At 45.8% G+C, this 13,993-nt stretch overlaps 1 protein-coding gene across 1 annotated transcript in view; it reads left to right on the plus strand.

Moving 5' to 3' along the window:
• Positions 1 to 5,005: 5,005 nt before the first annotated feature.
• The window catches only part of Vdac2 (voltage dependent anion channel 2), a 14,250-nt gene continuing 5,262 nt past the window's right edge, over positions 5,006 to 13,993 (plus strand). The window contains exons 1-7 of the mRNA XM_005367669.3: positions 5,006 to 5,354; positions 5,543 to 5,601; positions 6,537 to 6,605; positions 7,413 to 7,462; positions 11,411 to 11,563; positions 11,661 to 11,713; positions 12,443 to 12,670. Coding sequence (XP_005367726.1) covers positions 5,568 to 5,601; positions 6,537 to 6,605; positions 7,413 to 7,462; positions 11,411 to 11,563; positions 11,661 to 11,713; positions 12,443 to 12,670 — 587 coding nt within the window. The 5' untranslated portion in view covers positions 5,006 to 5,354; positions 5,543 to 5,567. The remainder of the gene's footprint in view (positions 5,355 to 5,542; positions 5,602 to 6,536; positions 6,606 to 7,412; positions 7,463 to 11,410; positions 11,564 to 11,660; positions 11,714 to 12,442; positions 12,671 to 13,993) is intronic.

Raw genomic sequence — 13,993 nt, forward strand, 5'->3', positions numbered from 1 at the left:
TGGCACACACCTTTAATCCCAGCACTCAAGCGTATCTCAGTGAGTTCGAGGCCAGCCTGGTCTACAAAGTGAGTTCCAGGACAGCCAGGACTATTGCGTAGAGAAAGCCTGTCTCAAAAAGCCAAAAACAAAACAAAAAAAGAGAGATAAAAGTAGCTGGATATGGTGGCGCACACCTTCAATCCCAGCACTTGGGAGGCAGAGACAGATGGCTCTCTGTGAGTTCGAGGCCAGCCTGGTCTAGAAGAGCTAGTTCCAGGACAGGAACCAAAAAGCTACAGAGAAACCCTGTCTCGAAAATCAATCAAACAAACAAACAAAAAACAACAAACAGCAAATTAAAACAATAACAACGTTTGCCAGCGGTCTGAGTCACTGGCTAGACAGGAATAGCAAAGTCCTTTCACATCGGTCTCTGTACCAACCCTGCGTCTGAATTGGGAGCAGCTATGTGAAGTTTGCACTTTGGGTCCTGTTATGCTGTAAATCCACTGTCTGCCCTAAATGATCACAAACTAGATTAAGCTAGAGAAGGCCCAACTCTACTGTGATCTGGAAACTGAAGAACGCTTGTCCTCCCCTAATTCGCTTCTGGGACACGAGTGTCTAGATCACTGTCTTTCATGCTGTAGTGTGCCTAAAAATGGCATCTTGAGGTTGTGGACCCCAGACCCACGCACGCTGTTCTTCATGCACAATAGGAGCAGTTATTACATGTACTGGCTTTACTTCGGAGACCAGTTAATTCCAGGATCTCCTTCACGGCTGGCTGCAGGCGCTAACCTCCCCAAGTATACACCAATACAAGTCCCTGCGTGCATTTCTGCCCTCCGTAGCTCTCCACCCTGTGTGCTCCCCTATTCTGGCCTCTCTGCCACCCCATCTCTCTGTACTCTTTATGGGGTACCCTGGGAGTTTTTTAAAGGGTACAGAGAGGTGGGGTAGCAGAGAGGCACGCACCATACCGTACCTCTCCACTGGACCATACCCCAAGTCCTGCTGTCCTTTATGAGCCGTTTGCCGAGCACTCTTAGTCACGGAGAATTTTGGCACCTGACTCAGGTTGTCCTCCCCACCTCTACCCTTTAACACCCCGCGACTCCAGCATCTCAGCCAACAACTCGTGCCAGTTCACGGTTTTGTGCAGTGCAGCCCACACCGATGCCCTTGCCTTGCTCCACCGGTGGACTTCACAGTGAGCCTCGTGCTCTCTGGTTCTCTCTGTATCCCTCTCCTTCTCCTCCTTCCCCCTTTTGTTTTGTCGAGACAGGGTTTCTCTGTAGCCTTGGAGCCTGTCCTGGAACTCACTCTGTAGACCAGGCTGGCCTCGAACTCACAGAGATCGGCCTGCCTCTGCCTCCCAAGGGCTGGGATTAAAGGCGTGCGCCACCACCGCCTGGCAGCCCCTTTCTCCCTCTAAGTCTTCAACCCCTCATTTTCCCCGGGCCTAAGCAAAAGGGGCTCCCACCCACTTCCATAGTATAGATCCCACTCCAATCTTCTAGGATTGTGCCCATTCCTAGAAGGGGTGGCGTCTTCAGGCCAAGGGATCCCCTCCCCCCCATATGAAGACCCATTTCCACATAGAGGAGCTTTCCGAATCCTGTGAGCCTTCCGCAGCCTGTTCCAGGGCCTGCATGAACTTTACCCTGTTGATGGAGCTGTGGGCTGTGTTCCTGCCTCCCCAGCTCCTGGTCGCCTGGCTAGCTTATGCCCTGAAATAACAACACACAAATTATATTATTTTAAACACTGCTTGGCCCATTATATCTAGCCTCTTCTTGGCTAACTCTTGCACCTGGACTAGCCCATTTCTAATAATGTGTGTAGCACCCCAAGGTGCGCTTACCGGGAAGATTCTAGCCTATGTCCATCCTGGGTTGGAACGTAATGGAGTCTGCTCCAGAGAGCAGAGCTATTGAGTCTTCTGAGCTCACTTCCTCTTCCTCCCAGCATTCTGTTCTGTTTACTCCACCCACCTATGTTCTAACCTATCAGGGCCAAGCAGTTTCTTTATTACTTAACCAATGAAATCAACAGATTGATATATGACACTCCCACATCATTACCCTCAGCTGGTTTGTGCTAAGGGTGGACCAAGTTGCATATCCATCTCTAAACCCACGCGATAGTCAGAGTGTGTAAACCTAAGGGGATGGCACTTGGCTGTGTGGGCTGGGTGGCCCTCTACCAGTACGTATCAGAGCCAGCGGCAGACAAAGAATGTGTGCATAGGGCCAGCTCTTCTGACAGGCCCTCTTTGAGCCCATGCAGGAGCAAGACTGACTTTACCTGCTGGATCTCAGAATTTCAGAATTGTGGACCAAGGACTCTCGTTTCCCACCTTTCTGAGCAAGGATGTCTTTAAAGTAATCCTGTGCTCACTTCACCATTGTGTGCTGGAAGTGGGTGAGGGCAGAAAGCTAGTCCCTAATTCATAGGAACTGGAGTCAGGGAACTAGTCATCTAAGTGGCCCCATTCTGACAGGAAGCTGGAGGGTTGGGGCAGGTTATCTGTGAAGTAATTAATGTCCTTGCATATAAGAATGGAAATGACTCTGTGAGCAAAGCATGGGCTGCGGAGTTGTAAAATATGTCCACATATTCACTGACACATCTGTCACAGGATGCAGCCCAATTTCCCTCCCCTTGGTATAAACTGGTCTGAGTAATTTACTCTTTTTTTCTGCATTTTCTTTATTTCTATATTTTTTTTCGTTTTCAATATTATGGATTTTTGTTTTGTTTGTTGAAAAAAATTCCTTATGTAGCCCAAGCTGGCATCAAACTCACTATGCAGTCAAGAATGACCCTGTAGTCTGGCAGTGGTGGCACATGCCTTTAATCCCAGCACTCAGGAGGCAGAGCAGGCAGATCTCTGTGAGTTTGAGGCCAGCCTGGTCTACAAGAGCTAGTTCCAGGACAGGCTCCAAAGCTACAAAGAAGCTCTGTCTCGAAAAAAAAAAACAACAAAACAAACAAACAAACAAAAAAACAACAAAATAAACAAACAAAAAAAGACCCTGATCTTCCTGCCTCCGTCTGCCAGGTGCCAGGATTCCAGGCATGTGCTACCACATCAGGCTTGGTCTTTTAGCAGTTTGGATGTGAACATTTAGATTGTTTACTGAATCCTGCTCAAAGTGAAGACCTTGAAACAATTTCTCTTTAAAGTTATCCTATCTATGCTCTCCACCCAAGATAGCCAGGAAATTAGATTCCCCCCTCCCCAGACAAGGTTTCTCTGTAGTTTCTCTCCAGCCCCCTTAACTTATTTTTATGTTGATGTATTTGTGGCGTATGCAGGGAGCAGCCAAAGTCCTGTGTGAATGCATATTAGACACGGGTATGGCCATGTCATGGAATCCCAAGGCCTCCAACACATGGGACAATTGGCAAAACTATTACCCATGTGGATCTAGCCCAAGAGAAATGGCAAAGCTTCCCTCGAAGGTATGAATGTTTATGGAAGGCTGATGAGTGGGAAAACTAGCAACAGTCCCTTCCTCCTCCCAGATGTCTAAAGCCTGAGACCACTGCCTGCAGACACCTCCTACCAAGACTGCCTAGCCCCTGCCCCTATGCAGGTTGTAGTGACAGCAATCAGAGAACCCCACCTCACCTCAGTTGCACTGTACGGACATCGTTTCTTCATCCCCTCCCTGCCCCAGCCAGGGTTCCTGGACCAAAGCTGCATTGGCCATGGTGGTATATATACATATATTTTCCATGTGGGTGCATGTGCAAATGTGTGCACATGCATGCCTGTTTCTTCGTTGATGACTTTAATTTACTGAGGCAAGGTTTCTTGTTGAATCCAGAGCTTGCCAGTTTAACTGGGTTTTGGATTGGGGAAGCCCAATTTGCCATATTTTCACAGTTTAGGACGAGGGTGAAAACTTCACAATGCTTGAGTCGAGGAAAAGTTCAGAGATAGCTGGTTTGTGAGTGTGTATGTGGTCGGAGTCTTTGCTCTCAGTCCGACTGTATGACTATTAAACATTATTAAACCTCACCTTAGAGATGAGGAAATGAGGTTCACGGGCTAAATTACCTGAGTTTTATTGAATTGAAGCCTCAATTGTCTCCATGTCTCATTTGTATGGGTGTCTGTGTGGGTTCAGGCATGCACTCTTATGCCCGAGGAGAGCAAAGGACTTTGGGTAGTCTCTATTGCTCTTCCCCTTACTCCCTTGAGGCCGAATCGTTTACTGAACTTAGAGCATTCGGTTTGCTGACCAGTTGGCAGAGAGCCTCAATGACCCACTTGTTTCTGGTTCTGGGTCTATTACTGGATTTTAATGTGGGGGCTGGGGATCGGAGCTCAGGTCCTTACCCGCTGAGCCCTCTCCCAAGACCCTGTTCCTATCTTCATTAGCGCGCACATTTCTTCTTCCCCCATTTATCTCATGCTGTAGCTTAGCCTCAAACTGGCAGCAATCTCTCTGCTTCACAAGAATCAGGACTGGCTGCTCCCTGACTCTCCTTGCACATCCAGAGAATTTGAGATCAGCCTTCCAATGCCTGGCAAACACGAACCCTACAGTTCTCCCCCTAGCTCTCCAGGCATCTCAACCAGGGGATCTCCTACTGGATGGAGCATGGCTTCTGCACGTCTGTGAAGCCATCCCATGCTTGAGTGGGAAGGAGGCTGCAGGAGCGCAACCGTGAGGCTCTCAGAGCAGAGCCCACCGAGACCGGCCCAAATTGGTTCCTTGGGAGCCCAGCCCCACCAGAAGATGACATTGCAGTGGGTGTTGAACCCACGTAAGAAGGGCATGGAGGCTGCAGACCTCACTTCGACCTCCCCGGCTCTGAAGTCCGGATCAGGCGGTGACTGCCTGCACTCTTCCTTGTTAGGACCCTCAGCCCGGAGGTGGAGGGGGAGCACGTGACCCTACGTGCTGCGGCGCCCCGCCCAGTCGTGACGCGCGCGTCCTCTCCCACCGTGGCCGCGCGGGTGCCGTTGCGCCGCCTCCGCCGTTCCCGGCCCTCGCCTCTGGGGCTGCCCCGTACATTGCCTGACCCGTGGCCCGCCAGCTCCTTCTCGCCCGGTCCCAGCCGGACGGTCCGAGACAGCTCACCCCGGGGGATCGTCGTGCCCTCAACCCCCGTGGCCCCTCCGGAGCAGGTGGGAGTGGGTGGCGGGCGGCGCGGCAAGGACAAGCGCAGCGGACAGCCCGGGCGGCGGCGGCGGGGTCCTGGCTGGGGGAGGCCAAGCTTGCGGCGGGGCGCAACGGTGTCTCCTTCACTTCGCCCTCCAGCCGCGTTGGCTGCAGCGCAATCGCCAGATAGCGGAGCGGCCTTAACTGCTAGCGGAGCGGCGGCGGCAGCGCCCCTCAGGACACCCGCAGGTACTACGTCGTCCGCCTCACGCCGAGCCCGGGGCCTAGGCCGAGCGGGCCGCCTGAGCGGACTCGGGACGGCCCTGCTCCCATAAGATGGCCGCACCGGCCCCAGCCCCGGCCCCGTGCCCTTCTGTCCGAGATCCCCTGTGGGCCCTCTGATCGTCCCCTGACCGCACTTCTTGTCCCTTCTACAGATCGCCTTTTCCCCGCGGCTTCGCTATGGCGGACTGTTGTGTACGGACATGCCCACGGCGTAAGTAGATCGATAGGCATGTCGGCGGTGGGGCTGCTGTGTCCCCTTTGGGAAACCATAGCCGGTCCCTCAGCGATCCACGTGCCTGCAAGGACTCTGCTGACGGACACGGTGCTGGGCTGTTGGGTTGCAGATAGGGGCTCGCGCCCTGGGCGTTGGTTCTTAGCCGTACCCACCCTCTGCTTTTGGATGTGTCATTTACAGATCCGAAAGCAAAAGAGAAACTGCTAGTTGTTGAATTCCATTTTGGAGAATTAGATTAGTCACTTTGCATGAGGAAGTAGCAGAGACCGGTGCACTACAAGGTCATTTCTCGTGTTCCTAAGGGCGTGGACGTGCTCTTTAGAATGAATGAGCTGCGGGAGCTCAGATTCCGTGCCCTTAAGCTTCACTGCATTGGCGGAGTACTTGGGAGTCATATTAATGTGTTCAAAGTGCTATTTGATATTTAGTTGCCGTAGATACTTTACTGAAACATAAGATGGTTGTATTTTACCCCCTATGTTTCAAGATGTTAAATTTCCGCCTCCGTGCCTCAATGTTGGTTTTGTTCTTGGAAGACATACTAAGGGATTTGCTAGGGGAAAATCCCTAAGTTTTGGTTTTTCTCTCAGTTAAATCAGTCAGTCCCCTTGAATTCCGGCAAGTGTGTGTACATGTACTAGTGTTTTGTTGTGAGACTGGATACATTGTTCCGGAATTAGATAGGCTACCCCCTACCCTATTAGAACAGTCTGGTAGAACTGCCCCAAGTTTATATTACCACATAGCTTTTAGGAGTAAACTATTGTTACGGATGGCTATTTAGAGTCAATTTTGTCGTGGTTCTAGAGGCGTCAAAAACATAGTTCCCCTTAATCTGCTTCCATGTAAATATTAGTCATAGTCCAATCATAATCCAGCCACATTAACTGGAGAATGTTTCTTTTCCCCAGCGATGTGTATCCCTCCATCCTATGCTGACCTTGGCAAAGCTGCCAGAGATACTTTCAACAAAGGATATGGTAAGGACTTTTCTTTTGATTTTAGGCTTTTTTTTTGTGCCACGCCTCATCTTGGGATGTTTTTAGCTGGAAAGAGAAAATGTGTACTTGGATCCCTCAGGAAATTGGCTTGTTTTTTCAGAGTGGATATCCTGATGGGTTGATGCTTTTTGTGTTACAGACTGCTATGCTGCACCAGGTTTCTTCAGGTCGAAGTTTACGAATTCTAACCTTTTAAGGGAAAAACTTGTACTTTTTTGTTCTGTGTTTTTTGAGACAGGGTTTCTCTGTGTAGCCCTGGCTGTCCTGGAACTCACTCAGTAGACCAGGCTGGCCTTGAACTCACAGAGATCCACTGGCCTCTGCCCCCAAGTGCTAGAATTAAAGGCTTGTACTTTTATTCTCTTCAGTGACAGCTCAGCCCCGACTTAGTGTTTTCATTTTGTGTTTGTGACTCCTGGAGGACTGAAGCCTTAAGGGGTTGTGGGCTTTTTAGAGTGAGTTTGAGTGATCTTCTCCCACTCCTTTGGGATAAACGTCCTTAAGTGCAGCTCTAAAAAAATAGGGTATTCTGAGGAAGTGACTTTCTTATCTAACATTTAAAAATGCTTGAAAAGGGTGTGTCAGGGGGTGGAGCCAGTTACCTACCAGCCTGCTGGGCAGCTGCACCACAGTTGCAGCAGAACTGATAGCTTTTTAAGTGTTCCTATCCGTGCTGTGTGGCAGAGCTTGCTTGTGTCCCTGGGTGCTGGGATTGTTTGGAATGTAATGTGAATGACGGGTGCACACCTGTAGAAGAGTCAAACCTTTGCTCTCTGTTTTTTGAAGGCTTTGGGTTGGTAAAGCTGGATGTGAAAACAAAGTCATGCAGCGGTGTGGTAAGTGACTTGGGAGTTCCCATGAGCCTTTGATTTCTAGTCCTGTAAATGTCTGCAGCTATTTTGCCTTGAGGACGCAGAGGTTAATTTTTTTTTTTTTGAGTGATTTACATGTAATCTGATTTATTGGCTTTGGATATGATTTCTGATTTTCATGTTTTCTTATATCCTGTCTACATATGTGTTACTATATGATTGTACAAAGAAGCTGGGAAATTTAGGTAGAAGTTGGTTATTTGGGTAGATTACAAACTTGAAGGCCAGAGGCTTGTAACCCTCTCTCCTAATACCCTCATAGTTCTAGGCTTAATAGTAACTGGCTTTTAATATAAAAACTGATCACTTAATATAATGGCTGTATTCTATCAGTCATCCATACAGATGTCTACATATGTCCATCCTGACTTTAATATCACTTAGCATGTTAATCCCTCTCAGCTGTTAAGAAAGGGATAAAGTAAAAGTATTGTGTGCTTTTTTTTTTCTCGAAAGGTTTTTGTTTTGAAATTTGGAGAAGGATGTGTTGTGTGTATGTTAAACTATGATTATGGTGCACTGTTGATAGTGCATACTGTTCTGCATATAATTGCTGTCTATTGTTCCTGGTGGGGCTTCTTAAAGCTCAGAGCTGTTGCATTTATGGGTTCTTACATTTGTCCTGTCCTGTGCTTTCCTTGGTTTGCAAAGAAGTCTAAATGTTTAGTGATGGCTGAGTGACTAACTTAGCTGGGATAAGAGGTTATAGAATATTGATTAGCTGATAGTTAATATTTTCTACTGTTGCTGGAGATTGAACCCAGGGCCTTGCATCTCTATTATTAATCTTTATTTTCAGCCTACCGGGTTTTTAAACATGTTTGTGCATGTTACTTTACCGTAAAATAAACACCATTGTTGTCCTTTAAAGTGCTTACTTTCAGGTGGGGGTGTAACGCAGTGCTTGAGGGCCAGTGCTGCAAGACAAACACCCCTTTCTAGTTGGTAGACAAACTTTAAGCTGAGAATAACCGGAGAATTGTATTAAGCACTAGATTTATAAGCCAAAAATTCTTGTTGGAAAGGAAAAGCTTATTGTAAAACACGGTTAGGGAAAGTTATAAAAGTAAGTCTAAGATTTTGAAGGATATCTAGGAATTGGATCTAAGAGGGTATGTTTTTTTGTTTTGTTTTGCTTTTACAAGACAGGGTTTCTCTGTGTTGCTTTGGAGCCTGTCCTGGAACTAGCTCTTGTAGACCAGGCTGGCCTTGAACTCAGAGATCCGCCTGCCTCTGCCTCCTGAGTGCTGGGATTGAAGGAGTGTGCCACTACCGCCTGGTGAGGGTATGTTTTGTTTATACTTTCTGAATAAAATTGGATAGTATTGGTGCTGTAATATACAAACCTACTCAATTAAATTCTATTAAGGCCATTTTTTTAATTGAACTGCAGAGATGTTCAGTCTACCCAAAATGTAAAGATAAGTTCACAGTGATGGAGTGAGTTGCTTTATTGTTGGTTTCATCTGACCCTGTTGTGCCCACAGGTTGATGTTGACTTAGTTTCCTGAGCATTCATTGGCATACATTAGACTGGTCCTTGGTCGCAGGACTGATAGATGGTAGTAGGTGGAGCTTGGGTCATTAACCATTGTCATGAGGGATTAAAAACTGAGAACAACTGCTGCCTATGTACATTTTCCATTTCAGTTGTTTGCTGGAAGAACGTGCTTCACATGTATTTAATGTTACCCTGTTTGATGTGCATGCAAAGCTACAGAGCTTTCCCTTTTGTCAGCTCTGTTGGCTCATCCCGCAGCAGGCTGTGCTGTTACGGTTGAGAAGACAGACCTCCACAGTTAATTAAGGGTTTTCCTCGGTGCTTCTCAGTTAGCCAGTGACACCTCATCCCAGACTAGGACTCCTAACTTTATAGCAAATGTTCTTTCCTAATATAACCTGGTGCAGTTTAGTTTAGTTTAGTTGGTTTTGGTTTTTCGAGACAGGGTTTTTCTGTAGCTTTGCTCTGTAGACCAGGCTGGCCTCTCAACCTCACAGAGATCCACCTGCCTCTGGCTCCCCAGTGCTGGCATTAAAGATGTGCACCACCACCTGGCAGTTTCTAATATTTCTTAACTCTACAGGTATCACAATTTCTGATAAACTTAAAACAAAATTTAGGGGGCTGAAGATATTGCTCAGTGGTTAAGAGCACTGGCTGCTCTCTCAGAGAACCCAGGTCCAGTTCCCAGCACCCACATGATAGCTCACAACTGTCTGTATGTTACTCCACGTCCAAGGAATCTGGTGCCTTCATACCAAATGCACATAAAATAAAGCTAAATAAATATTTCAAAATAATAACTAAAAAATCAAAACAGCCTTCCAGTGACTAGGATGTAGCAACACTGACAGAGGAACTGGAAGTCAGAACTCCAGCAGACTGCTGAAAGGTTACATTTTCCTTTGGGCCGTTCACTCAAGTGTGATGCCTGGTAAAGACAGATCCTTAGGTCGTCTAGAAAATCCTGAGATACAGCTTCCTTCTGTGTTTCCCTTTCACTTCGTATGCAACAAGTGCAGGTTGCATATGCATATGCAGATTGTTCTACACAAATCCATGATTAAAACTTTTTAAAAGATTATTCATTTTTAATGAAAAGCATTTTTTGTTTTTGTTTTTTTTTTTTTAAATTTTACATGTGTGAGTGTGTGGAGATACAGGTGGTTGTGAGTTGTCATGTGGATGCTGGGGACTGAATTTGGGTCTTCTGCAAGAAGTGTGTTTACTTACCAGCCATTTTCCCAGTCTGAGGCTAAGCTTTTTATGGTACTTTAGATTAATTCCTTTTTTTTTTTTTTTTTTGCTTACTACATACATAGTTTATATGTGTGATTAAAAATCAAGATGCTCCCCTACTCCACTTTAAAAAAGACTTTATTTTATGTGTACAGTTGTCTTTTTGACTACATGTGTATCTGCACCAAATGTGTGCAGTACTCACAGAGGCGGTAGATACTCGAGTTAGACTTAGCTGCCTTGCGTGCTGGGAATCAAACCCGGGTCCTCTGTAAGAGCAACAGGTGCTCCTAACTACTTAGCCATCTATCCGGCCCCATGGAAATGTGGTGAGTTGGGTGAGGTGTGGTGGTGTACACGTTTATTCCCAGCACTAGGGAAGCAGAGGCAGGTAGATCAGGCCAGCTTGGTCTACAAAGCGAGTTCCAAGATATCCAGGGCCACATAGTGAAACAAACCACAACAAAAAACAGTAAAAATATGGTTTGAAAGTTGTTTGGAAAGGAATGAAACCTAGTGAAGACTCATTTCCAAAAAAACAGAGGTACTGGAGAGATTAGCTTAGCAGTTAAGAGGGGGTGTTGTGCTTGCAGAGGACCCTAGTTCATTTCCAAGCACCTACATGGTGGCTCACAACTATCTGTAACTTCAGTTTCAGGGAAATCAGATTCCTCTGGCCTTCATGGCATCTATACTTCATATTCACACATATGCAAATTAAAAATAATTCTTTAAAAAGGAAAAAAGAAAAATAGACTATTTGGATTGTTGAATTTAAATTTTACTTACAATTTTTCACATTTTATGTGAGGATTATGTGTATGTGCAGGCATACATGTGTCATGTGGGCGGAGGTTAGAGGGTAACTTGCAGAACTCTGTCCTTTCTTCCTGCCATGTAGGCTTTAGAGATGGACGTTAAGTCATCAGGCTTGACAGTAAGCCTTTCTATCCAGTGAGCATCTCAGCAGCCCTGTATGTGTGATCTTTACTGACTAGTTAGAAACGTTAGGTGGCATTGTAGTGGCATCAGTAAGTCAGAGGCAATTCTTCACTGTTGGGTTTGCTTTGAAAGTAGCATAAGATAAAGATAGAATGTTCTATAAATTAGGCAGTGGTTTCTTCCAGGCTTAGGAGAAGGAGGCTTCATGAGGTTGTTTATTGTCTTGTTAGGAATTTTCAACATCTGGTTCATCTAACACGGACACTGGTAAAGTTAGTGGGACCTTGGAGACCAAGTACAAATGGTGTGAGTATGGTCTGACTTTCACAGAGAAATGGAACACCGATAACACTCTGGGGACAGAGATCGCGATTGAAGACCAGGTAGTGGTTCACACACTTGCTTTTGTGTATTTTTGTATTTCAAAAAGGAAATCAAGCTGAACATAAATTCTCATAAGCTCTTTTTCTCCTAAAATAGATCTGTCAAGGTTTGAAGCTGACATTTGATACTACCTTTTCACCGAACACAGGGTAAGTGTTTATATATATATATATATATATATATATATATTTTTTTTTTTTTTTTTTTTTTTTTTTTTTTTTTTTTTTTTTCGAGACAGGGTTTCTCTGTGGCTTTGAAGCCTGTCCTGGAACTAGCTCTGTAGACCAGATCCGCCTGCCTCTGCCTCCCAAGTGCTGGGATTAAAGGCATGCGCCACCACCACCGCCCGGCTAAATGTTTATATTTTTATGAAGTGCTTTGAACTTGAAGCATTCTTGTCTGCTCAGGAGAGAAGCAGTTTCACTTCAGTCATTCACTTCTGCTTGTGAACACTGCTCGACACTGTTGGCTTCAGAAATAGCCTCTTCACTGTGGCAGTGCTAATTGTTTCTTAGCGTTTGTGACTGGTAGTTTTACAAAACTCTTCTCCCTGTCACCCTGTGGGTTTAATTTATTTCGTTTTTATTTTATTTTATTTGGTTTTTTTCAAGACAGGGTTTCTCTGTAGCTTTGGTGCCTGTCCCGGAACTAGCTCTGTAGACCAGGCTGGCCTCGAACTCCCAGAGATCTGCCTGCCTCTGCCTCCCGAGTGCTGGGATTAAACGCGTGCGCCACCACTGCCCGGCTTATTTCGTTGTTTTTAATCCTGAAATTTTCATACTGCAGTTTATTTAAATCTTTCATGCCCCCCTTGTAGAGTTAGGTATATAAATCTCTGTCACTAGCATCATTTTGAAACTAGTCTTTCCTTTTTTCAGGAAGAAAAGTGGTAAAATCAAGTCTGCTTACAAGAGGGAGTGTATAAACCTTGGCTGTGATGTTGACTTTGATTTTGCTGGACCTGCGATCCACGGCTCAGCTGTCTTTGGTTATGAGGGCTGGCTTGCTGGGTACCAGATGACCTTTGACAGTGCCAAGTCAAAGCTGACAAGGAGTAACTTTGCAGTGGGCTACAGGACTGGGGACTTCCAGTTACATACTAATGTGTAAGTATTCCTTTATAGGCTCAGGATGCTGTCGGATGTCATTTCTTTTGATCTGTTTTTAATTTAAAGGGTGTCTGACATGGGATAGTTTTAGGAGCTCCTCAGAAGCATGTAGTGTAGACACTGAGAGTGCATGCTTAATGTCACTGAGGCTTGAGATGCTTTATAGCTTTAGGGGGTTGGGAGTGGGATGTTAGACTTTGACAGACTGCTACCAGTGCTGCTGTCTCTGTCGTGATGAGCTAGGATGGGTGGGGTCCTGGTTTGACAGGATTATTTTAGCATGTACGATCATGTGGTGCCTTACATTTTTAATTTGGGAGGGAGAAGCGGCTGTATCTTCCTGAGATTGAGCCATCTTAGTGTACATAGTGAGTTCTAGCCTGGCCAGAACTACATAGTGAGCACCTTTCTCAATAAAGAAAAAAGGAAAAAAAAAATGGTGTTTTTTTACCTACTCAAGTTAGATTACATAGAAAAGGACTTAACTGTTTTCCCCATTAAACAGTATATTGGTACATAACAGAAGTACAAAAGAAAACCATTTTCCATAATCCATAATTCCATTTTTTATGACATAAAAATGGAGGTTAACTGTGGAAAACTGAATGTCCCAGGAATTGAACTCAGGCTTGGTGGCAAGGGCCTTAAGACCCAGTAAGACACCTGTCTGTCTGTCTCTGTCTGTCTGGCCTTAAGACCCAGTAAGACACCTGTCTGTCTGTCTCTGGTCCTAGTCCCATCAGCTACTCTCAAATAGTGCATGGAGACTTCTTATTAATTTTGAAAGCTTGGTCTTAGCTTAGGCTTGTTTCTAACTAGCTCTTAGAACTTAACCCATTTCTATGAACTAACCTACAAGTTGCCCTGTGGTTCTTCTACTTCTTCTGTGTGTGTTCCCTCTGCATCGGCTGGTGACCTGACCCCGCCTTCCTTTCTTCCAGAGTTCCCCCTGTCCAGAATTCCCGCCTAAACCTCCTGCCTTGCTGTTGGCTGTTTAGCTTTTTATTAAATCAGTCACAGTGACATATTTTTACACAGTGTAATCTCACCTCTGCCTAGCCTGAAATTTCTTACCTTGATATATAAACTTTGTTTTGGTGAACATTTGTGTGTGTGCATGTGTTTGTGCGTGGTACTGCTGGGAGTTGAATCCAGGGCCTCATCCATGGTAGGCAATATTCTGTCCTTGGTCCTAACCCCTCTGCTCTGTGTGTAGGTGGTGCACACCTCAATCCTAGCATTTAGGAAATAGAGGCAGAGGATCTCTGTGAGTTTGAAGCCAACCTGCTCTACATAATGTGTTTCAGGACAGCCAGGAAT

The sequence above is a fragment of the Microtus ochrogaster genome, unplaced genomic scaffold (genome assembly GCF_000317375.1).
Source record: "Microtus ochrogaster isolate Prairie Vole_2 unplaced genomic scaffold, MicOch1.0 UNK21, whole genome shotgun sequence".
Lineage (NCBI taxonomy): Eukaryota > Metazoa > Chordata > Mammalia > Rodentia > Cricetidae > Microtus > Microtus ochrogaster.